Below are 26,290 nucleotides of genomic sequence, written 5' to 3' on the forward strand. Positions count from 1 at the left end.
GCCTTTAGCCCTCTAGCCCTTGTGCATTGGCTCTCATTCAACGGCCCTTTTTTCTTGGCTCACATAAGGGCCCAATCCCATTCCCATGCATTCAATATTCACATTATAAGCTCATTTATCCAGTCATTGTTTTGGGTTCATTAATAGGATATCCATCGCCTGAGACACCTCTGAATTAGCATGTCACAGTGTGGCCCTTTTCAGAGCATCAACGGTCATCGGATTTGCACAGTTGTGTGAGCGTGCTTGAGCGTGTGCGTCTTGCGCTCGTGTGTGCCACGTCGACCTTGACTTTGCATACATGACAGCCCCTCTAGAAACGTGCTGACACACTTCATGTAGATACACATGCACCCATACGAACACACACACAGAAGTCCTCCCTTCTCCGCCTCAGTTCCCCGCCCACCTGCTCCCAGAGGCTTGTCCGTCAGAGACGTAGGAGACAGGGGAGGGGGGGGGGGGGGCTGGATTACAGTTTTTAACATGCGAAGCAGGTCCTCCTGTGCATATATATTGATCCTCAGAGGGCTCCCTGGACCCCTTTTTCCTTGCTTTCCCTGGCAGTGGAGGCCATTCATCACAAGGCCATGACTGGAGAGCTCAAAAAATGGTCTGTGCCGGGCCACACCAAACTGGCCTCTCTCACCAGGAGGGATGAAGCCTCGACACAGTGGCTCATGGCGTGATCTGTTCGTCTCATTCACAGCAGTCGTCCACAGCGGGCTCTTCAATGCAAAGTCATGCCTCTATAAAGCCAAGCTGCCTTCATGGGACTGCAGTGTTCAGGCCTTACCTAACATGTTTTTTATCCAGAGGACGGTAAGCGAGATTGCTCTTTGGTAAAAGTCATTTGTCTAGCTGACGAGAACATGATGGAGTTTAAAATGGTGCCTAATCTGTCGGTCCATTTTTTTACATCAGCGCTCATAGAGGACGTTTGAATCTAAATATCCAGGTCATGTTTATCTCTGACATCTTTTCCCTGACTGGTGATTTATGCAAGTCTCCGACAGATTGACTTCCTTCCTGCCTCCTGCCACACCTAGGTCCTCCCCTGCACCCTCATGTTTGATTGATAGTGACTTTTGACGCCATGGGGAGATGTACATCCCAGCTGAGCTGCCGAGGCTGGAGCTCCAGCCTCCGCCTAAGTTGAGGCCTCGTCAAGGACGAACGGGGAGAAAGACAGATGGTGAGCGGGAGCAGAATGGAGCGTGGCCTTAGCGTCAGATGCGTTTTAAATAACTTTGACAGAGGAGTTTGAACCGTCTCTCTGGACTGTAGCTAATCTGATGTGAGAGGATGGCATACAGAGGTTGATAGGACACAGAGATAAAGCAGGGGAGGGAATGGCAGAGGGAGGCATGGAGGGAGAGAGAAAGGGTAATAGAGGTGCTCACTCAGCTGGTGGGAAATCTGCCCTCTTCATCTTTTCATCTCTTCCAGTCCCTCTCTCTTTCTCACTTTGCCTCTGCCTCCCTCACCCAGTTATATCCATTTACCACCAAGAGCAGGCTCTCCTCTCTCCTTCACACTTTACGTCACGCTCCCTCTCCCCCCCTTCCATCTCTCTCCCTGTCGTCCCCTTCGCTCACCATCACCCGCGCTTCACGGCCCCCTCCCTCTGTCTTTCACAGACGATTTAGGAAGTCAAAGCCTCTCCCTTCCATTTATGGAATTGCTCGTGTTATTTCCTCCCCCCACGCCTGTGCCCAGCTCTCTCTCATAAGTCTTAGTGGATGCATCCTATCTCCGCAGATAGTCCCAATCCTCCATCTAGAAAGCAGTTGGGCTACAACAACAACAAAAGAATCCATCCGGAGGGTAGTATTCTCAGACTGCACGACTAGCCCCTGACACCACGACCCGGCCATAACACTGAACATCCATTCTTAATCCCCGCCCATGGCCTCTTGTTTACCTCATCGCCCTCTAGCCACTGTGAAAAGACACATGCTGGCTCATTTTTCCTGTGGCTGTGTCAGTTGTGTATGGCTCACTGCACTCGGGCATTCGCTGTTATGAGCATTGCCCGAGTGCCAGTGGAGGCAGAGAGATTTACAGGGCCTGGAAGCATTTTTTTCCTTTCATGTTAGGGTGAAGCACTGCACCTGTTTTTTGGCTTTGGAGAACAAATGTAGCAGCACCATGGAATTCTGTATTTTTAGAAGATGACAGTGATGAAGTGCTCATACTAATTCTTCAAATTTAGAAGTATGCAAGGTTAGAGCAGCTTTAAGTTAACTTAGTAATTGGCTGTAGTAGCCCAAATGTAATAGAATGTGACAGACCAATTTACTTGTCTTACTTTGTGGTCCTGTTTACTGTTGTTCACCACAAATCCTTCGGAACATTATCACGATCAATGGGTTGGTTGATGAAGGCTAACTTGAAGTCTGTATGCGAAACAAGGCAGAACACCCCTTGAAGCTACTGTTGACGAGATGTTATTCATACATTCTTTGTAATAGCATGGGAAGCAGATATTCCAAAATGTCACAAAAAACAAAACAAAGCTGCATTATTGGTGTAACCTTCGTGAACAGTAGTAATTGGGTGTAATGTAGTGTGCATTGTGTGCATGTAACCTTACCAAATAGAAAGGCCCCATGTGACTAGAAATGCAAAGTTGCCTGTGTGCCTAACCCGTGAACGTGTGCATGCAGCCACATACAAATATGTTTTTCAAGTTACAGTGTGATGTAGAGCAGAACAGACAGAGAGCAAGGAAGGGACGGAAGGAAGTAGGGAATGAGTGTCAAATGGTGAAGCAAAAAAAATCCACGGGAACCTTGATGGTGCTTTGCTTGCTGTGGGTGGGTGAGGGATGGCAGCGTAAAGGAAAGAGAGAGATTGAGTGAAGGGTGTGTGTGAGGTGTGTGGAGGGGAGGGGGTGGGGAGGGGTTGGCGGCCTGTCCTTGTGCCTCCTCCACTCCTCTCTTCTCAGCCCTCTCCTCTCCCCTCTCAGCTTGTTTCTGGCTCATTACCCCCTCCGCCAGCAGACTTCTCCCTGGGCGGCAGTGAAAGGAACTGTCCTCTGTCGCTCTCAACGACAGCCGCAGTCTGAGCACTGCCCTGCCCTCCTGATATTAATCAACACACACACACACACACACACACACTCTCTCCTTTGAGCCCGCGCACACGCTTTCCCCAGCGAGCTCCTCTGACAGACAGGCCGGTGGGCAGCCGTCTCTTCTCCTGGCCCTCACTTGCAAATGAGACATATAACCTCTTTGAGAAGGAAGCGAGGGATAGGATATTAGAAAAGTTGTATTGGGGGGGAAACTTTGTTTTTATTATTTTCTCTTGTGTGAGATGCTAAATGTGTGCTTGGTTTTGTATTTCTTTTGCACATTTAAAAATGAATTCTCAAGATAAAACTTATAAATGCTGTACATTAAGGAGAGTGAGTAAAAAACTATATATTTAATGACCGATGATGGCTTTTTTTTGTGGGAATGGGACCTATTATCTATCTCAATTTGATTGTCAGTTTTTAAGAAATAATAGACTAACATTCTAACAAAATCCACGAGACCTGAGATCCCCAGAAGCAACAAGAGCTCAAGTTCGTGGGATCTGAAAAGCATATAAACCATTAGCGTTTCTAATGCTGTAATGAATTATGGAAGACGAATCTATTCAAATGTCATATCATCTGTCATTGTAAGTGTGTGTGCACAGCTCTGGCTAGTGTTGCTGACTATCCTCTGTCAATAATACATGGAACATGATTGATCTGGAAATGTGCTGGGAGGTTATTGTTTGTCATGGCTCAAGGGCGGCCTTCATGGTTTGTTTCGTACGTTATTGTGAAGAGAAGCCAGTTCCAGCCTCCCAAAAAACTAAGTAAGCAGTGTAAATTGAATACTGATAAAGTGTTTGCAGTTTCTGGCAATATCTTTATTTGTTATTTGTCTGAAACTTAATGAAAAGGCTTGTGGAGATATCACACTTGGTCTCCAAAGTGCTGCAGTGTGTGTATTTATTAAACACTGTCATCTGGCCGAAAGATATCCCAGAGTGCCAGCCCCTCCCCGTCTTACCCTCTTTGCCCTCTCTTAAAACCTGTGCCCGCTGACAGTCCGCCAGGTGTGCCCGTACCCAGGAGACTCGCCCGGTGTCACCGAGCAGAGCGGACTCGCGTTGGCCGCGAAGAGAGGCGAGATGCCAGCTCGGCCGCAGAATAACTTTAATGGGGGCGGCTGGGCTGGGCGGTGGGGGGGGGGGGGGAGAGAAGATCGCCGATACCGGTATGTGTGACATTAGCTGGCTGCCTTCCCTCCGCTCTCGGCAAAGCTCTCGGCCCCGTCTCTGCCTTCGCACGCTGACTATGTGACCCGGTGTCCAAGTGACACATTCCCTGGCAGGGAGTCAGCATATGAAATGATGGTGTTATTCACGTCCTACCTTTGACATTGTCTGTTATAGCTATGCAGCCGGCAGCAGCGATAAAGCTAGAATCTGGCAGCAATGTCCACCTGAGGTGAAGCGTCTTAACATCAACTGAAGGGAAAAACCCAGGAAATCCGGCGTTGGCTTGCTCGTGTCTCATGTGTGTTGTTGCAGAGCATCATTCAAAACAATGGGTGTCCAGTTCGCCTCTCTCCTGGCTTGATGCTGTGCTAATAGCTTACCTTCCACCATTGTGAGGCTGTCTCCTGGGTGTTCCTCCAGTCTTTCTGTTCTGATGAGAGCAGCTGGACACTGGGGAGTCTTTGTCTCCTTGCTAAAGCAGACTATGCAATTTAAACCTGCCTCAGGCATGTAGATATTACTCCCTGGCGAGATGGCTGAAAATTAATGGAAATTGTTTTAGAGGAATCATTATTAACATTCTCCTTTGGATGCCCTTTTGTCATCTCAGCCCTGTCGCCTCTCTCTCGTTTTATCCTCACGCTAATTTATGCAGCCGTTGACATTCCTGTCGGTGTGTGAATGTGCTGGGAAATGTGAATAATCAGACTAATAATTAGTAATTGCTCCGTCACTTCAGTGGACATATATTTTGGCATTAGAAGACTATCAATCGTGCAATTATTATCTTATTTAGCTGTTTTGTATCCCTCTTATCTTCATTGCCATCATTTCTGGTGTTTAGTATCCAGGAGGTGGTTTTCTGCCGCTGTAGTTACCACTAATGCACAGGGAAGAAGGTCTTTCTTTCCCCCTTGGTGAAAGTAGACTTGGTGGTAGTGTAGTACAACATAGCAGACTCACTCATCTCTGGAACCAGGAAATCACATTCGCTCACACATACGACTCAATTTCACACCCCGAGCTGGATTAAGAGGACCCTTCGCTCTGGGCCTGCTCATGAAAAAAGGGTAAATATCACCCTTGTTTCTGGTGGCGGAACATCCGCTATTTAAATGGGGAGTAATATAACTGACATTTTCCAGTTCATTATGCAGCCCCTGACCTTCACGATGTACGACTTGGGTACTTCTCCGGCAAAAGGCGAGGCCTGGTTTCCCCTAATGGGAGATGTTTGACCTTGTCAGGAACTAAGAGGAGGTCAAGGATGAAGGAGGCTGTAATGGCCCCAAGGGAGATGGGACGCAGCAGGGGAACACCTATACGCAGACCACTGGAACACTCTAAACAGCACTTCATGTGGCATTGAGTCTGATCTGTAGCTACTTAACATGTACAAATCTAACATTGACGGAAATGAGTAAATCATCAATTTGTGCAATTTGCAAAGCGATAAGGCCGTTGATACATTATGTACATTTCTGATCCGCAGGGATACTCTATAGCTGTCGATTGTTTACGACTTCATCTATTGTTTATTACCTTCGCATTGAAAATGTGGAAGGTTATGTTTTGATCGGCGTGTATTTATTACCTTCGCATTGAAAATGCGGAAGGTTATGTTTTGATCGCCGTGTATTTATTTATTTATTTGTATGCGTGTTATTCGCAGAACTCAAAAAGTATTGAACCGAATCGCATGGAATTTGGTGGGATGATTGGTTATTATCCGGGGAACATTTGATTAGATTTTGGGATCAATCGGGTCAAAGGTCAAGGTCAAGGTCATGGAAAGGTCAAGATCTTCCTTTTACCATAGCACGGTCAATTTGTATCCAATTGGCATGCAACTAATGCCAAAATGTTCATAATTCAATGCCCAATCTTGTGATATGCGAAGGTATGTGCTCTACCGAGTGCCCATTCTAGTTTATTTATGTATTTATTTTTGTTATTTATGTATTTATTTATTTATTTGTATGCGTGTTATTCGCATAACAAAAAAAGTTTTAAACCGAATCGCATGAAATTTGGTGGGATGATTGGTTATTATCCGGGGAACATTTGATTAGATTTTGGGATCGATCGGGTCAAAGGTCAAGGTCATGAAAAGGTCAACATCTTCTTGAATCACATGAAATTTGGTGGGATGATTGGTTATTATCCGGGGACCATTTGATTAGATTTTGGGATCAATCGGGTCAAAGGTCAAGGTCATGGATAGGTCAAAATCTTCTTTTTACCATAGCACGGTAATTTTTTATCCAATTGGCATGCAACTAATGCCAAAATGTTCATAATTCAATGCCCAATCTTGTGATATGCGAAGGTATGCGCTCTACCGAGTGCCCGTTCTTGTTACTTTTGTGTTCATCCCTGTTCATGGCCAAACTGTTGAAGCTTATCACCGATGGATTGAACTAATCTTCAACTGGTTCTTTGTCTTCATGTCCAACCGTACTTTAAAGAATCAGGATTCCAGATAAATCCATCGCACTCTGTCACCAAACGTAATAGAAAGTAATCATATCGGGAGTCTTTCACGGATTAGGCTGTTTTGAATGTGATTTATAATCTCTTTCATTTGTGTGAACTACAATAATGTGCACTGGGTGCTCGGCAGAGATAATCTTATTACCCAGTTGGCTTTTGTTTTCTGCTGCCTTGCTTTTATTCTTTATTAAAACATGTTGCTGCATTAAACATGCTAATTTGTGGCTAGGCATAATTGGGGTCTTGCTTTAGAAAACCTCTCTCCTGTTTGGTAGAAGATTAGGAATTTCATCTCTAGGATTATGTATAGAGTACAGTGAAACCCATGAAATAGTCTTGCTTTCCATTATGTGTAAAGCCACTCAAGCTTATTAATGTGAAAGGAAAACGTATTATTCGCCACACAACGGCATTGTCATATAACAAAAAAGATGTCAGATGGCAGCTATTCTGATTGATGGGATTGGCTGATTGGTTCTTGTCCAATCAGTATGCTTCAGGGATCAAATTCATCAAGCCAATCAGCTTTCAAACAGGCAGACACATCTTGGTATTCGAAATCAGTTTATTTTCAGGATTGTTAGAAATAGCCCAACATTTGCCGTCAGAGCTGCAACAGCAAAGCTGTCAAATCCTCCATACGACTAGAATCAGAACCGGAGCGGCAGCAAACCTGCAGCTTTGGACACCAGAGAGAATGTGAGGCAGATAAAACCCAGAAACTCACGCAGGAATCCTCATTGATCACTGAGGGCTTTTCATGAGCCTCATATGTGGAGAGATCAGAGCTTCAATCTTACTATGAAATGATATCTCACAATGTGAAATGATTCCCAGATCTCCTGAAGATAAGAAGAAGAAAAAAGTGCAAAGAAAGTGCAAAGAGAATATTCAGGTGTCAGTATTTCTGCCTCGTTCACCTCGGGGTCTCTAAGTGATCACACGGAAAAAGCGGGAATCTCTCCCCTGTAATGGCGAGCAACTTTTGAGTTTATGTCAAAACATATTTAACATTTGAACAGCGCCGTCGTTCCTGTGGCGTGCCGCTCTCTCTCCGTGGGGCTTGTCACGGGAGGCGTCGCGGCACGCGGCTCCAACACACGGGGGCTCCTTTCATTTTCCTGTCTGACATGTTAAGTCTGATGCTACAAAGAGGTGCCGTTTTAATTGTTTGGACAGATCACTCAAGGGAGAGCGGCTTTGATTTGGGGTGTTGACAGAATCGGCACAGGCTGGCTGCGTTGCTTTGGTGTCTGTCTTGCCAATTTTGGCACTGTATTGATCGTGATAAGCCGTGTACCTCAGGCCTCACTTAAGCTAAAGGCCAAGCGCTGTCCAACCTTTCACGGTAGCTTTTCCTGCGGTAATTACGTTACTAGGATGTGCTATGATGCCGAGATGACTTGTTATTGCTCCGCCATTTTGGTTGTGTACGCAGAAATCCACACAATCAAATCTTGAGTTCTCAATCCATTTTTATTGGATAATCTCTCAGGTAGATCTGAGGAAAGCTCGGCATAAAGCTTAGTGGCAAACAAGCCATTGATATATAAGCACGAGTTAACTGTATGTGTAATATCTTTATTAAATAAGACAAATAGGCACTCGAGCTGTGCCATGCAGGCACTTTATGAAATAGGAGTATACCTCGATGGAGCCGAGTGAGTGGTGAGAAATCACCTGTTGATGGCCCATAATGTAATAGAACATTCCTTTTGAATGGGCGGGAACCATAATGTCACACAGACCATTAATATTCTCCCGCTGTGCCCACATCTTGGCTCTCTGCTCTGGGGGAATGATTAGGGTGACGGACGATGGGGCGATGACACAAGAAAACAACTTCCCCTCCTCCCTTCATGCCACCCCTCCTGCCCTCCCTTTTCTTCGCCTCCCCTCTCAACCCTTCAACACAACAGCCACAAATTACCCACTTTGCTTGCAATATTATCACCGCTGATCGTCGGTGTCCATAATTAGAGTCTTAGTGTCATCTAGCCTCTATTAGGCTAACAATAGTGCCTTGGAACAGGGCCACTTTGGGCAAATAACATGTTGAGAACACTTGACTTTTGTGAAGAGATAGTGCAAAGCATCTGAGGCGATTACTGATCCCAACAGCCCAGAATGGGGCTGTGGCGAGTGGCTCTGTGAGAGGCACGCATAGGCAGATTGTGGAATCATCTCCATTGCAGAAAAACACACATCCACAGAGATGCAACCGATGCAACATAGGCCCACACACACAGACACACACACACATATACACGCGCGTCCTTATGCTAAAATGGTGACAGCGTTTTCCCTGTCCTTGCCTATATTCCTTTGACAGAAACGCAAACACAAATATCATCACAGTGCAGGCTGCAGCCTAGTGGAGCTTGTATTTCAATCACACAGCGTTAGATAGCTTGCTGCTGAGTTTCCTCTCAGGCTACGGAGAGAGAGCGAGAGAGAGAGCGCTCTGTATTCTGAGCCCAGTCCCCGTTTGATCTCCATCATCGCCCCTCTAAGACATCATTGTGCTACACTGTAAAAGCGGATGGCTTCATGGAGCGAAGGAAATATCAAGGAAGTTATTCATAAATATTAGATAAGATCAAAACAGCCAGTTGCTCTCAGACTCTGAGCTCCTGGGTCAAGTCATCCACATCCCTTTGATTTTTTTTCGACCAGTCGGACTGAGTAGTAAGCATGCAATGCAATTGAACCCCCCCCCCCCTACTTTAAAGAGCTGGAAAACAGGAAAATATGAAATTACCACTGAGTCCGATCCTCCTACTAATAAGCCACTAAACAAAACACAAATCCACTGTTTTGTTTAATTTCTGATCAACACTTTTCATTATTCATAATTCTCTTGTTTTGATTACTGTCCCTAACGCACAGCACGCTGAACCTGTGGAGATTAATAGGCAGCATTCTCCAAACTCTTCCTCCTCTCCTCCGGAGCTGACACAAATTGGTGAAATATCACTTTGATCATGCCTCCTGAACAACAAACAAAACACAAACCTAATTAGCCTAATTCAAAAATCGTTCTGAATGCTTCTGTTTTTTTCATGAAAGCTTTCCTTTCCGTGCTGTTAAAGATAAAATCGAGTTGAACGCAGTGTGCTGTGCCATGTGTGTGTGAATTTGCGGTTTAACTGATTATATAAGGCCTATAATCTGACCTTTGACCTTTCAATTGACAGAAGGCAGGGGGCGCCAGTTGCTTCAACTCAATTTTATTTCCACAAGACCGTTTTCACCAAAAAACAGAACAAAGAAAACGTCTTTAAACAGACTTGAAGGCTGTGGCGGGTTTCTTTTGGGTGTGGGCGAGCTCGCTCTGCTGACTTCTTTGTTGATGTTCGTCATCCCATCTGGGGACAAATGTCAAGTGGCAGGGGAATCAAAAAGCTCTCTGATTTATTGCACCACTTAAAAAACAAAATCCCAGCAAAGACATGGTGTAAAATCTGCTGATGTGCGCACTTATAAAGGATGAACAATCATGTCATCGGGTTTATATTGCGTACATCGTATGAAGTTTATACTATATTCTTGATGGTCACATCAACAGGCTTCCATATCGACTCAGGAATACGCTAAATCCGCCGAGAAATGAGCAAAGATGTCGTCTGTTGCTGCTGGTGCCGCTAAGTTGCTGTAACAGTTGATGCATCGCGTCAGCTTCTCATGCCAACAGGGACTTTTCCAAGGGCAGCGATGCACCAAAGCTCTACAGCATTTGAAGTGTTCACTTACTACAAGCAGCATGAAGTCTACCTTGCAATGCTAGCGGATTAGCTCACGTTGCCGCGCTAACATATGCAATGACTGCCAGCGAGCTCTACCCCCATTAGGTTTGCACATCAAAGGCGGCGGGAGAAGTTCTTCACAGGCAGTTAAAAGTGGGCTCAGTGTGGATCTTGTAAATACCGTCTTTGAGTCTGTGCCTCTCGGGGGACACTTCACACACTCCTCCAGTCAGGAGAAGGGAGGGAGGGAAGGAGAGGAGCGGTGACAGGCATCAGAGGGGATGGAGGTGGGGGAGGTTCCTGAGAGCCCAGTCCCCTGTCACCTCCAGAATAGGATCTGTGGATGAAGAAAATAACTCTCCTCTCCTCTCCTATCCCTGTCTGTATCTCCTTCTCATCACCTTCCTCCTCTTCACACTTCACATGATCGCTGACAGTGAAAGTAGAGCATTGCTGTTTTCCGTTTTACTTTTGAGTCATGTTTTTCATAACACATAAATAGATAATGCGGCGTCCTGGGAATTCTGTGATTCTGTGTTTCAGTGTACAGGCGGACACAATAGCATCCACTCTTCTCAAGTGTTGTTGAAAACATTTTACCCATCATAGCCGTTTGTAGGGCTCTGGTGAGGCACTTGACTCCGCAAGGAGCAGGGAGGAATAAGAGATGTGTTTTGTGAGCAGCCACACACACACACACACACACACACAGACAGACACGCACAGACCGCATGCTCCAAAGCTCATCCTTGCTTGGATTTGCAGACTGATCAATTCAAATGCTGTTATTTACCCAAGCCTGAAATGAAAAGACTATGGATCAATTTGATGCAGTTCCATAGGGTGTGCTCACAATGGCTGGCTTGCGGTTGGTCTCAGCTACACCCTCCTTTTCCTTCTCCTTAGCCGTCCACCCCTCATCTTCAACAAGTCCCCCCAAGCTTCAACATCACGAATGCAAAATATACTCTCGCTCACATACACAAACTATCCACGATGCATTCTCTCCCTGCACGCTCATTCTCGCTCTCTTTTTCTTCCAAACACACCCACAGTGTGACACCAGGGCTGCATCCGTCTGAGCTGTGTGTGTGAGTGTGTGTGAGTGTGCGTGTTTGTCTGTGTTTTGGGCTGACCCACTTTCTGTGCTTGGCCAGGCTTGTGCTGCTGCTGTCTGCTGCTGTGCTCTTCAGTTCTGTGTGGCTGGGGGGAGATCCCTGCAGACTCCCCCGGAACAGACTCCAGCTCTCCTCCTGACAGACACTCACCGTGGCATGTTATCCCCCCGCGGATTGGAGACCTCTGCCTTTCCTTTCTCTGTGTGTGTCTGCGAGAGAGAGTTTCCGATACACCTCGATACAGATGCAAGAATGAATAAAAAAATGCATGCACATGGCTGCGCACACAGTAGCAGCCCCTGCACACACACGCACACACACACACACACACACACACACATACTTCTTACACGCATATGCAAAGCACATACCATCCCAGATCTGTATATTTTTAATTCCATCCACTCTCCTCCGGCTCCTCCTCCTCTCTTCCCGTGTTTGTCTGGAGTTATTGTTTCAATCTTGCTGCATCAGGGGGCCCCTGAAGGTTATAAATTAAACATAAATGCAAATGCGCTGAGCCATTGCCCTCCTCCACCTCCCTCCCCCCTGCACACACACCCATCCTCGCCATTCAAACAGATCAGTGTGTCTGCGAATTAATAGGAGAACAGTGGGCTTTTTTTAATGAGCAAGGGAGGGAAATTAGAGTTGCAAAGCCACCGCGCACACCCAGAGCTGCAGCCGAGGCAACGGCTTGAAAAGCCCGGCGCCATCATAGAATATGCTAATGCTCCAGGTCCCCTCACTGTCAGCGTTAGTGTTGCTCGAGATGAAATCAGAGCTGAGGCTTTGATCTGGGACACTGATGGGAGCCCGATTCACCATGTGCACAAAGTACAGAGAGCAGGAAGGGTGTGGATGAGGCTTGTTCTCATCAGAAAAGCTGCACGTAAGCAAAGATTGAGTCCATGAAGACATTCCTGATCATTTATGGAGATATTGTTTTGTCTACGCGTACACAGACCAACAGCAGTTATTTCCCATCACCTACACATCTCTCTCTCTCTCTCTCTCACACACACACACACACACACACACTCATACATGTGATGTCTTTTCGGGGGTGTCCTATAGATAAATAGCCATCTGGTCTTGTTGACACTATAGGCTGGGCCTGGGTATACGTACTGGAGAACACCACAGAGACGTTGTTGTCAGAACATAACAACGTTATAGCTTTTATTCTCTGCCATATGGGCTCATAAAGGAAAACGGCTGGGAGAGGTTTCCAGGTATGTCACTCGCTTTTATTCTCTAATGATTGAGCTTCTATTTGGAAATGTGAGATTACACCTCTTGTTGTAATAATGTAATAATTATAATGTCTTTATTTAGTTGTATTATTATGTTTGTATAAGGCTGTTTCATACCCTGCCACTCATTTCTGGCCTACTGAAACGCACAGTGTGTTTCTGCTTGTAGCTTTATACATTTATTATTGTTTTTAGGGCTCAAACATGCACTAACACTGTGTCTCCAGCAGGGGTCTTACCATTGTCATAGACATGGCTTCACAGTGAATTATCTAGAACTGTACACAATATAAGGCAGAGTGAATTGTGCCTTCCTCATTCCACCGATACCTGACCTGAAGCAACAATCGTGTGTTGGAGAACGATGATCATCTCTCCCTCGTCATCACCATTACTATGGTCAGCGTCCCCTCCACCGCTGGCATCATCTTCATTGTCATCGTCACATTTGTTCCCGCCGCCACCAGTCATCTTCATTATCATGGCCATCCTCAGCACAACTCTCATCCCCAAATCCTTCTCTTCCCACCCCTCCGCTCTCCCCTCCACCCCTCTTTCATCCATAGCTCCCTCTGTTGATCAAATGCATCTGATCTCATCAAAGCAGACCCTCTGCTCACTCAAGTCCCAACAGACACCCCCAGCTTCTTTACTAAGCACAATTTTTCATTCATGTTTGAATACCACTGATGGGATAGGGATAGCATATCTTTGGTTTTGTGTGGTCCAACACTGCAGCCTGGGGTTGATTTTTTTCCCCCTTCTTTTTTAAAATGCCATTATCATTTCAGACTGGCTCCTCTCTTACAATGTAAATCAAATGAAGGAAATTAAAGAGTGTAGCCTTTATTCATATAATACCCTAATGAAGAATGACTTTAATATTCAGAATATTCATATTACAGTGAGTTTTAAGTGACCTAATATTACTGAATGGCATCTTTTTTAATCTGATATCACACCAAATAGTCCCCCTCGTTTATTAAATAGTTAATAATTTGTGAAATTGTCATGCTTTCCCCCATTTATTACTCGATTGCTGTGGTTCTTCTTTGAATGTGAGCATTACTTCATTACAGGCTGAACATAAGTGATTGCAGCGGCGTGTATAGGGGATACACTCTGTGGTGCAGATATTACAACACTGTAGCCACCATAAAAAGTGTGATTACATTCTTATTCCGATGGCAACATTATTGCGCACAGCTTGTGGTTGCGTGTCCGACTCCTGTCAGAGCTGCAGAGAACTGGCTTGAGCCGAGGGACAGAGAGGCTGGGAAGAGGGAAAATCAGATCTGGATAATTGCGTATAGAAACTCACTCGGGCAAACTTAGCATCTGCTGGTGCGTTTATTTGAAGGATCCGTGTGGACTGGAGCAGCAATGTGCCTGCGTAAATTGGAAATGCCTGATCTGTCACGGTTATTGGGTGTTTAAAAGTAATATGCTCCTTAAACTGAAGGGAAGGAGCCGTTCCATGTTGACCGTCTGATGTGCAATTGTTTACAAGATACCTGGGTAGTATAATGACAATATGGAGATGTATCTCGTGTGAAACTATTGCCAACATCAATGCATTGTTTCTTCTTTTGAAATAGTACAATCCTCCTTGAAAGCAACGTGAGACACATAAACAATGCAGAGTGGGTTGTGGCTCGCTACTCCAGTCCGGATTTTCCATGTGAGGCGCGCCGGAGCCCTGGAGGTGGATCAGCTCGTATAGCCGCTCTCTCATGCCATGCTGGGCCACAAGGGCTCCGGGAGACGCTGCTACATATTACCGAGAACCGGGATGGAGGAGAGGCGGAGGGGGGAAGAAAAAAAGTTTCGTTTAAACCTGGCAGAGGAACTTTCAACATGAAGCCTCACTGACGGAGAACCATTCCACCACAGCGACACCAGCGCAAGAACAAAGCTCGCTTTTCCACTGAATACGTTGTTCTCCTCCCTGCTTGTGTTTTTCCCTTCCCCTCTTGTATTAGTCACGGTGCGCGCGGCTGGTCGGGGCTCGCTGTCACCGCGCGCTGAGATGTTGGAGTGACCATGGCTGCGCAAGTTGCATCGGCTCCGACCAGAACTAATAACAAAAATAAGAAATTATCCAGCGGTTTGGGTTCGGAGCTCAATTCGGGGAAATCAGGAGGAGGTGGAGGACCCGTACAGCGGACTGGACCTATGCTCGGTGCCGGAGATGGGACTCTGAATAATGTAGACCATCACCGCCGAAACGAGCTCAACATGGTTAATTCAACTTCCACGACTCACAGCGCGTCGGACGGCCAAGACAAGGATGGGAATAACCTCACGTCTGCCTCGGCTTCGACTCATTCGAGCACTTCCTCCATGGAAGCGGGTTTGATCGCGAGCCACAAGCTGAAATGTGCGGGCAGCGGAGATCCTCCTCAGAGTCAACCGCCGCCGCAGCAGCAGACGCCGCCGCAATTCGGCCAATTTGCGCCACATCAGCAGCGACAGATCCAAAGTAACAACAGCGCCAACAACAACGGGCAGGGGCCCCGCGGGGACCGGGCGATGGATCACCAGCACCACGGCGGCAAAGAGAACCTGTTGGGGGGGCAGGGGGAGCCGCAGCAGCAGCACATGCCGGGAAAAGGTGAGGGGGACCTCACCTGTAAACCCGCGGAGAGGATTAATAACAACTATTACACTTCGAGGCCCTGTTATGAGCAACATGGCGGACAGCAGCAGCAGAGCAGTGGGATAGGGATAACACACTCCTCGGCACACAACAGCATGGAGAACTCCCACGAAGCAGGGTACCACAACAGCCAGTACAATCAGTACCCAGCGTACCGGGCGGGCTACGGCGGCGGGGCCTACGGGATGATGGGCCCCTCTGGGTGCCGGCAACCTGGGAGCATGATGATGGGCAGCAACTCCTCAGCGAGCCACGGCAAGTCTCCCCTGGCCGCCGCTTCGGGTGGCTTCCAGAGGTTCCCAGGACCAACGCAGCAGCAGCACCCCTCGGGGGCCACGCCGACACTCAACCAACTGCTGACGTCCCCGAGCCCCATGATGCGGGGCTACGGCGGGGCATATCATGACTACAGCGGCTCCGCGGCGCAACAGCAGGCCGGCATGAGCCTGGGGAAAGACGCGGGGCCCCAGTATGGAAGCAGCTCGGCCCACGGCTGGGGAGGGCAGCAAAGAAACCACCCGCATGCCATGAGTCCAGGCAACGGAGAGCAAGGCCTCGGCAGGACACAGGTGAGTTTGGGAAACTTCTCAGTCAGCCGGAGTGCATCAGTGAGCTTGGGCCCTCGTCGCTCGAGGGACACTCATTATGGTTTGCATTATTACCAGATGTGTGTGTGTGTGTGTGTGTGTGTGCGTGTGTGTTGTGTGTGTGTGTGTGTGTGTGTGTGTGTGTGTGTGTGTGTGTGTGTGTGTGTGTGTGTGTGTGTGTGTGTGTGTGTGTGTGCGTGTGTGTTGTTCACAAGTACACTCCGTGTGATAATGTTGTAAATGTATAAGGGCCAATACGAAAATTACCTGGGTTCATATTTTTTATCCCACGGTGCTTTTTTGTAGGAAGAAGGCCATAATGTGCGTAAATATGACTATAGTGTGAATGTGTAAATGGACCCGCACGAGCTATACCACGACAGAATAAGGGAAGAAAACATTGAAGTAAAATATGTAAAAAATAATAATATCCTCATTCATTAGGGTTATTTAATGAGCGTATACAATAATTGATGTGTTTCTATCCTCACACTTCTAGAGGTCATACACTCCATATTATGTCCTTTTACACGGGAGATTAAACCTTCATGCCGAGCAGGTTCACCTCTCTGCCGACGTGCTGCATGTCAGACACGTTGCAAACCGCCCTGTTCAGGACGCGGTGTGTATTCAAGGCACTCGTCGAACAAAGTAACACAAAAATAATCCTGTAGAAAATATATATGAATGGTCGTTTTGAATGCCAGCCTTTTTTAATTCTCATCTTTTCATTTATTTAATGTTTTTATCGATTTGTAAAATCAAAAGGACACCGCGGGCGTCTGTGTGTCTCCGCGCGCTCCGTCGCGCGCAGAGGCGCCTCGGTCGTCCTCGTGCAGCCCGGGATTTGAATGGTGGAGGTAAAGTGGCTAAAAGCTCTCGGTACTCCCAGCTCACAGTTGACACCCAGCCTGCCATCTGATTGGCTCCCTGTGGCCCCGCGCTCAGAGAAAAAGGAGGATTCTAGCAGGGCTCCTTGGTCATGGCCCTTTAGTGATGCTGCGTTTAAGTCTTTTGGGAATACTCCAGACTTGGAAGCCGTCCAACACAATAATTTAACCTTTATGAAGGTTTAGGCTGCTCCAGATAATTATTCTCAACAAAAAATCCACACTGAAGAGACGTAGAAAAACACTGCAATGTCAACTCAAAAATCAAACAAAAAAGAAATAGGTAATATGTCCTCAATGTGGAGTTATGATCTTCAATTTATTGTTTTATTCTGAGTATTATCAGGTTTTCTTTGTTCTATTTGATATGAATGTATCATTTCAAGCTCACGTTTCAGAAATTGTCCAACGCACGGATCCTATGCATGTAATTTTAATACATTATAATACTCTGTGACATTTTGAAGTATCAGGACATCTCACTCTTTTGGGAAACGTACAACCAAAGTGTTTTACACCACACAGCACGCTGACTTCTGTTGGCCTCGAGGGCATCTCATTGCAACAACATGAGGGTGGGAAGAAAGTGATTCTAATTATTCAAGTATTCCTCCCTCTGTCTTTGGGGACTACACTCAAGGGTCCCTGGGTGTCCCTAAACCCGGTATTGAAACCCCGATGTGTCCACGGCGCGCATACCCACAACCAGGGGAGGGAGTCATTGCTCGTACACGGCGTTTCTCAAGAACAGACATTATTCTGCGGTTGTTTTTGTTGCACTAAATTATTCGTACCGCTGTATGGCACATCTGGACGACTGGAGGGTAAGTTGGTTGAGCGTAGCTTGTTCTGTCTGCTCCCGCAAAACAAAAGCAGTTCATTAGCCTACATTGTTTCAATCAAAGGCAATTTGGGTTGGCTGGTGGGGAAATTAAGTAAATGTTGTAGCGTGGGAGGGTTTGCTGCGGTATTGATTGTTTCAAATGATGCTCTGATAGAATGCTCACGAGAAACCTACAGTAATATATATATATATATCACCCCATAACACACATTATTCCTCAATGTGTGCAGATTGAATATTAAGAATATATATATATATATGTATATATACATATGTATAAGTACAGTGTATGTGTGTATGTATGTCTGTGTATGAATATGGGTGTATGTGTTTATATGCGTTTGTGTTTATATATTTTTATATATGTGTATATGTACATATGTGTGTGTATGTATGTTTATACTTATATGTATATATAAGCATATATGTGTCTATATACATGTATGTATATGTATATTATATATCTAGAAATGTGTGTATAGATATGTATAAATAACTATGTGTATGGACATATACAGTATATATATATATACATACATATATATATGCTGTACCCAGTTATAAGATACCTATTCGATACTACCTTATTCAATTTCTTTGTGCTTATAAATCCAACAAATCAGCCCCATAAAAAAACCTTATATTTAACATTATTCTTCAGTTTTCCACTTCAGGAGTAAGTGCATGTGGGACTCGGTTTTTTCTTGACTCGACCAACATTTCAACAGCAGTATATTCACGCTACACAAGCCCGATGTTTAATTCATATTTGTAGCGGCAGCAGCGCTCTCCAGTGCACTGACAGGCTTTGTGAGGACGGCGAGCTGTATGGTGCATAATGCTGCCTCCAAATTGGCCCTGTGATATGACGGCGCTCCACTTCAGGGTGCTTGTGGTTGCAGCACACCTCTGTCACCTGTTGGCACAGCTTCCCCTCTTTCAAATTCAATTTCCCTCCCCACAGCCTCACTTCAGGAGCAAGCTGTGAGCGAAACAAGTGCACCTCATTTACACCGCTGTCTCCCCCCCCACCCTCACCCTCACTTTTCTGGCCACTCACCGAAATGAAGACAGAGCCCTACCACTGTGTGTTGTGTTGTGATTTGTGGATGTGCGCACACATCACAGTGAGATACGTTATTTAGAGGAGTGTTGAACCTGCTCTCTCGTCAACACGGCTGGCTACTTGATTGAGGAATATCAGAACGATGTTCGGTGTGTGACCTTCTGCCTGTTGGTGTGTCTGATGGTTTGACCACATATCAGCTGCTTTAGATCCAGGCTGCTCATTGTGTGTCGGTCCTTGCTTATGCGCAGCATCTTTTTAAAATCTAACAGCATATGTGCAATCCTAGAGATTTTACATCATGAATGAAACGGCCAATTCTGTCTCAACTTATATGTGTAACAAGGATGTGTCTGTTATCCACTAATCAGTACACACACACACACACACACACACACACACACACACACACAGAACAATAAAAGTAATTAGCAGATAATAACGAGTGCCTAGCAAGTTGGAAATAGTGTTGTTGCTTAGATAATTGCAGCAGCGACTCATTTAAAATCTGACCTATTAAAACAAAAATTAATGATATCTACAGTTTCCACTAATTCATCACTATTATGCTGAGTGTTTTGCCTCCGTTTGTTTTTTCAGAATTGCAATCAAAGCTCAGTAGTTATACATATCACAGACTAGACCCACTCCCATCCTTGGTAATGTGCTTACCTTGAAATGATTCCTGATCGCAGTGCTCTCCAGTGCATACTGTTTACATTTCTCTCTTATGAATTATTAGTGTGATGCGAACAAAGACTTTATAATAGGAGCGATGCATCAATGTCACATTGTATTATGCGGCTATCTCAGGGAGCCTTGTGCATAGTGATGGGCCTGACTGGCTGCTGGAATTTAATTTATGGTACATGTTCTGCATCGGACAGCCCATGGGGTCTGGTCAGGAAATGGGCACGCAGGTGTGTGTGTGCGTGTGTGTGTGCGTACTTAAGTTTTTGCTGTGGGATGTGTTTAGATTTTGTGTGTGTGTGTGTGTGTGCAGCAGGAGAAGGCGAATGCCCCTTCGTCACCACTAAGCAGTCCAACTTCAACCCCGCCCCTCTCACAATGTCTCTCTCTCTCTCTCCCTCCCTCCATCCCTGGCTCGGTGATCCTTCCCATCAGTCGTTTGTTTATGTTAGTTTGTTTACATCTCTGTCTTGGCTAGCCAGCGCACTGCTGATTAGCAACACTAGAGTGACATTTTAATTTGCTCTGTTGCGTCCGATAAGAGGCCCGTGCAGCGCGTTTCATCTTCCTCGGATGAAACGCAGAGCCTGCTTAGGTAATTGGCAGACCGGGGTTATCCCCGGCCTGCATGCGGTTTCCACATAACGGCAATTAATTCCGATTTTTAGAAATAATATGAATTTAAAAAGCAGACTGTCCAGTTGAATCACTGGACGTAAGCTCATGTATTATTAGCCGGCTTAATAACACGATTGTAGTTGTTTTTTTCTGGTCCGACTTTGCACTGGTAACGTCCCCTGGAGTTAAAGGTTGATGTGTAAACGCCCTACAGGAAGGATTTAATTACTACGAGAGGGCGATCATTTTGTGTCAGCTGTTTCTCAGCGCTGCCTTATCTGAACGGTTGGTGTCAGGAGGGAGCTGAAAAATCTAAACCACAGCAATTTTGCTGAAGAAAGTTAATTGTGCATTTGGGAGAATTTGACTTTTACGGCTGAATGAAGTAGTCCAAGGCTTTTTAGATTTGATTTGACAGTCATTTTAATTTAATTTCTCAATTTCTCTGAATCAGCAGTGGTGGATTCTATAGGCGTCCTTTGGCATTGTGGGACTTGTATTTATCACAGGTCTGGCATGGCGTTAGAGACAGCGCCGAACAGAGATATCAAATAGCCGAATGCCTCTTACAGCTATGATTCCATCAATTGCAAAGACAAACTTTAGAATTGTCCCAGCAAACACATTTAAAATGACTGTTCGCTCAATTTCTATCGTCTGTTAGCTGAGTTGAAGTGAATAAATAGTTCATTTCCCAGACAGTTGCAGCCACCTGCCAAAGTGAATCTTCAACGATGTAATTGTATTTGTTATCGTCCTTCAGTGCCTGCTCCTCAGCCTGAACACTGAAACAAGGAAACTCTTGTCAGTTGGATAGTCATCACATGATCACAACTTTTGCACGGCCACAATTATGACATTTTCTGAAGAGAAAAAAATGCTTTTGTAATTATTTGTCCAACCGATGCTGAAATCTGAATTGTGTATTAATTTGATCAGATTCAGGTTTTTTGGTGTGATCATTCCCTCCTTCTTGCATTGATACGTCGCTGCTGTCTTCTCTTAGTAAACAGAGAGTGTACAGGAAGGCCAGGGATGCATAAATGTGGGCGATGTTAGAAGAGTCACATGGAGGGCGGCTGACTTCTGAGGGCTGGGCTGAGTTCACAGAGAAAGAGATTCAGGATCTGAACTCAGGTAAATGTCAGAATAGTCAAAATCCTCTCCCTCTGGATCATACTCCAGCCTGATGAATGTTGCGATGAAAAAGAGGTATTTACCATTTGTTGGCCTCAAACACACTTCACTAGTGTGTGTGTGTGCGTGTGTGTGTGTGAGAGAGAGAGTTTCAGATACACATTGATACAGATGCACAAATTAATTTAAAAAATGCAGGGGTGTGGGTGCTGCAGTGGCACCCCAAACCCCCTCCACCCTGACCTTCACATATGCTAATTAGCCACGTGGAGCTGCTGAAAAGAAGGACTCTGGGCTCTTTCTATTCTCTCTCTGGCGTTATGTTTCTGTGTGTTTGAGATGTACATGTACGACACTTAACTACGTATATACTTAGTAAACAATGGTGCTCAATACTAAACAGTTTGTAGCACCTCTTTTTGTTCTTCCTGTGTTTTCTCTCTCAATACGGCCTCTCCTCGTTGTCTGCCCCGTGTCCCTGGCTTTCAGGAGCTAGCTTGGTGTCCCGAGGGAACAGGAGTCAGTTCAGAGGTATTTAGTGAGCCAGCACTTCCTATCGAATATTTATACACTTTACTGAACAGATCTGTGGGTCTCTCCTGAAGCGCTGTCCTGCTTACAGAAACTGCAGCCTCCACCTCCCTTCTCCCCTGCTCGGCCAACAGAAGGATGGGAAACATGTGGGTCAGTCCCTCTAGAAATGAGTAATCTTGTGATTGCAGCAAATAAAAGAAAATTCACATTTTTAGGACCTTTATATAATTAAACTCATGGTCTTATAGGTTCGAAAAAAGAGAGGAGGATCATTTGTTATTGTAGTTTCTTTATTCATAAGAATGTAGAAGATATTTTTTCATTGTATGTATGTCAATGTATTAGAATGTGCTCATAACAAAATGAGAACATTTCCCGTGTTGACATGTTCATATAGAAGTCTGTGTGTATTCCATATAGTGTGTGTGTGTGTGTGTGACTTCATGAACTTCCAATTGCCACCCTCCTCTCCTCCTCTTCCCAGCCTGTGAGAAAATCATCACCATCATCATCATCACCATCACCATCATCATCACCATCACCGTCATCTTTCACTGTACACATCACAGCCTCTCTGTTTCTAGACTGTAGACTCCAGTCTCACGTCCTGCTGTTTGGTTTGAGTTGATTCTAATCAGCGCTGGCACAGCGGGACCGTTTGCTCAGCTAAAAGAAGGAAAACAAAGAATACAACCAAACGGCAGCAGCACGGCGCCGTCTGTCGGCTGTGATGCACAGAGAGACACGAATAGAAGAGCGATGGCATGCGGACGACCGGTTTCTGGTGATGGGTTTTGTCTGTTTCTTCTGTTTCTCTTTGAGTTCTTTTCTTCTTTTGCCCTTTTCTGTCACACACACATACTCAAACATGAAACATGTGTGTGTGTGTATTGGTGATTTATAGACACTGGTCACAACAGGATAATTGTGGTCACTCCTGGCTGAACGCTTCCTGATTTAGATCAATTTTATCTCAGCAATTTAGGAGCCAGCCTCACTCCATATCGGCCTCCGAGCATCCACACAGTGGACACATGTACACACGCACACACACATGGATATTAATCATTGGATATATTGTGAGTGGGGGAAGAGCCCATATTAGAAATGTTGTTGTAACGTGTTGCAGTGGGTGTGGAGGACAGATATTTAGCCTTGGTATTTCTCCCATTTACCTCCATGACACACCTCTCTGATCTGGCCTGTGTTCTACATTCCAGACACTCCTCCGACACCGACCGGATGGACTGGATTTGATATTGACGACACAAGTGAACTTTATTTTGAAGTTTAAATATCTTATTTCTGCATTCCGCCAAAGGATATCAATATGATCGGCAAGAACAGATGTTTGCTGTTCCCAGTTAATCTCCCTGTGCAACTGTGTGTGTGTGTGCGTGTCCCTACTCAATGAACATCCATAGTTACTGTTGGCTAAACATTCAAAGGTTACTGTAATGTCAGACACATGCCAGAGGGGAGTGTGGAATACCACATTAGCATAATCCATAGACGACTGTCCCTTTTACAAATATCGCCGTGCAGGGCAGATCGCCACAGCGTGGCAGGGGCACATGACTGCTCCCGCTTCCGCCACGCTGCATGAGGCTGAATGGCGGATCGACAACACAATGGCACTACTTCGACGGATAGACTTTTCCCGGGGAAAATAACTGGTTGTCAGATTTTGGCATGACAAATTATGATGCTTGAACTTGAAACATTCCCCCGCTCTACCCGAGGCAAAGGCTGACAGCTTCCACTGCTCAGTGCTCACACAGTTACACAATGTGAAGGCACTGTTGTCTTGTCTGACCTGCTGGCCCCTGGGTGCATGTGTCAACACGGTGTTGTGTACTGTGAGAACTTCTAATAAGTCAGTGGACAGACTTGATTTGGGGATTTTTTTTGTTGAATCATTCGAAAACCTGAACAGCATCACTCCAGTTAGTATGGGAATAAGAGAATAGCTTTCCTGGGCCTTTTAGGGGCACACTATACACTTTTCTGCACTAGTGTTTGATATATTTGTTTCATTTTTGATATATTTTGGGATATTTACGGCTCGGTTTGACTGCTTCTGCGCTTTCAGTGTTGGGATCCATTGTTTTCACTCGCATAACGGGTGTATTAATTAGTCTGTCATGTGACATTCACTGTGTGTGTTGCATTGCACACTACAGACTCCCACAACTCCCAGATATTTTTTTCAACTTTTCTTTACACATTCTCTACGTTATACCGTCCTGTGTGGAAACCGATTTCCTGTATCTTTAAGCACGAACCACTTCATCTCGCTCTTCCTCTCTCGACTGTTCTCCTGCTCCTCTTTTTTGCGGTTGTCTCTGTCTCTCGGATGCTAGTCGTCGGTGACCTTGCCTGGTGACTACAGCGCCTACTCATTAAGTAGTAAAGATGAATGGTTCCATTATAGCGGGGGTAAAAAAACGAGCGGGTCCAATTAGTGGTAATTAACAGCGAAGAGTGCGAGGCGCTCTGGAGGGCACCCTGACCCACACTCTGGAGGGGGCAGAGGGCGCGCGCGTGTGTGTGTGTTTGTGTGTGTGTGTGTCTGTGTGTGGAGGAGGTACTGTATATGTGGAAAAACTGTATTAGGAAAGGCGAAGGTGATTATAGGTGTGTATCGATGGAAATGTGTATATATTTGTGTGTGGGGGCAGTTATGATATGATATATACCTTTATTCGTCCCACAGTGGGGACATTTCAAAAATCACAGCAGCGGTGCACATCAGAGCATTAATAAAAATAATAATTATTATTATTAGTTATAGTTGTGTGATCAGCGTGTGTGAGAATGTGTGTGTGGGGTTGAGTGTAGATGTGTGTGAACAAATGTAAAAAGGCGAGGCTTAAGTGTGTGTAACCAGTGTGATGGGAATGGGCTTGTGTGAGTGCTGTGGTTAATCGTGGGGTTTGTGGGTGTTCATGCGATATACGTGTGTGTGTGTGTGAGTGTGTGAGTGTATGTGCATTGTCAGGCAAAGCTGGAGGTGTGTAAACTCGCAGACACCTCTGCGTGCTGACAGATGGGCAAATCACAAGGGGATTCTGCCTGTTTGAGCATTTAGAGGTGACGGAGGTCAACAGACGGCAGCACCTCTCTTTGACTTTCGACCTCTGATGTGATGTCACTCCCCCCCCCCCCCCCTTCCCCGCAGCCCTTTGGTGCGACCGAGGAGCTTGTTAGGCAAAGGTCTGAGAATTAAAGGGCCTGAAATGCCAAGCCAATATACCATCAGCACTAATGAACATTTTGAGCAGATTTTTTTTCTTAATTGGGTATTTTATTTTGTGCCAATCTGCAGTATTTTAGCATCTCAGCATCAAGGAGAAATTCAAGGTTGTTCACCAAGAGACTCTCTTACTCTCCCTTTGTCTCTCCTTCTCATTCTCAGCGGCCGTGCTTGATTTATTCAACACGCCTACCTCCCGTTTGCTTTTTTATCAGTTCTTGGTTTGAAATTGTCACAGCCGTGTAATCCTTTGGGTGCCACTAGCTGGTTGACTCACACATGTGCACACACTCAGGGTGTGTGTGTGTGTGTGTGTGTGTCTTTGTAATGGTATCGGCGGTGGGGTGTCTACACAGTAGGCAGCGTTGGGTCTTGTCGTGTCCAACATGGTAATCCTGGCAAGTCAATAAAGTGATGTTCAATATACCAGAGAACAAGGCTGTGTTGTCACTTTAACAGACGTGCTGGAATTGGCAGTTAGTGAGAGAGAGCATTTGTCGAGGCTGGAGATTTTTTTAAGGTATTTTGCAAAGTGCCTGCAAAGTGCTGCTTTCAGGGCCTTTGAAATTTCAATTCCTGGTAAATGGATGGTTTGAGGAGTATACAATGTATTAGAAGTCAATTGTGCATGGGAGGGCCTATTTTCCATATCGCTAGTCGAACAAGTGAGTAACTCTGTGTGTGTGTGTGTGTGTGTGTGTGTGTAGCTGTTGCATCTCTGCCTTCGTGGCACACAAACACATTCAGACTTCACCTAGTTCCCTGTTGCTCCAGCGTCTCTCGGCTCCGTCATGTGCAGATCTCTCTGTATGGTGGGGTTAGGGGGGGGGGGGGGGAGGTTTACTGTGAGGGCCACAATGTACATCAGAAACCATTACCCATAATAACCTCTCTCTCTTCGCTCACCCCGCGTATCCATTCCCTCTCCCTCATCTGACATTTATTTTATGACTGCTTACATATCAAATATTTAAATAAACAGAATCGGGGGCTGAGGCTGAGTTTTGCCCAGGGGTGACATGGGGAAGGTTGCGGCAGCGGGAGAAAGGGGATGGATGATGACATTCATTTCCGAAACGAGGAAAGAAAGAGAGAGAAGAAAAGAAAAAAAGAATCATGATTGGGTCGAGGGG

The 26,290-nt window shown here is 45.6% G+C and overlaps 1 protein-coding gene across 2 annotated transcripts in view; it reads left to right on the forward strand.

The window, feature by feature from the left end:
• Window positions 1–15,734: 15,734 nt before the first annotated feature.
• Window positions 15,735–26,290, forward strand: part of arid1b (AT rich interactive domain 1B (SWI1-like)) — a 160,463-nt gene continuing 149,907 nt past the window's right edge. For both annotated transcript variants that reach the window (XM_056427057.1, XM_056427058.1), the window contains exon 1: window positions 15,735–16,104. In XM_056427057.1, the coding sequence (XP_056283032.1) occupies window positions 15,757–16,104 (348 nt within the window). In that variant the 5' untranslated portion in view covers window positions 15,735–15,756. The remainder of the gene's footprint in view (window positions 16,105–26,290) is intronic.

This window comes from Pseudoliparis swirei, chromosome 11 (assembly GCF_029220125.1).
Source record: "Pseudoliparis swirei isolate HS2019 ecotype Mariana Trench chromosome 11, NWPU_hadal_v1, whole genome shotgun sequence".
Taxonomy (NCBI): Eukaryota; Metazoa; Chordata; class Actinopteri; order Perciformes; family Liparidae; genus Pseudoliparis; species Pseudoliparis swirei.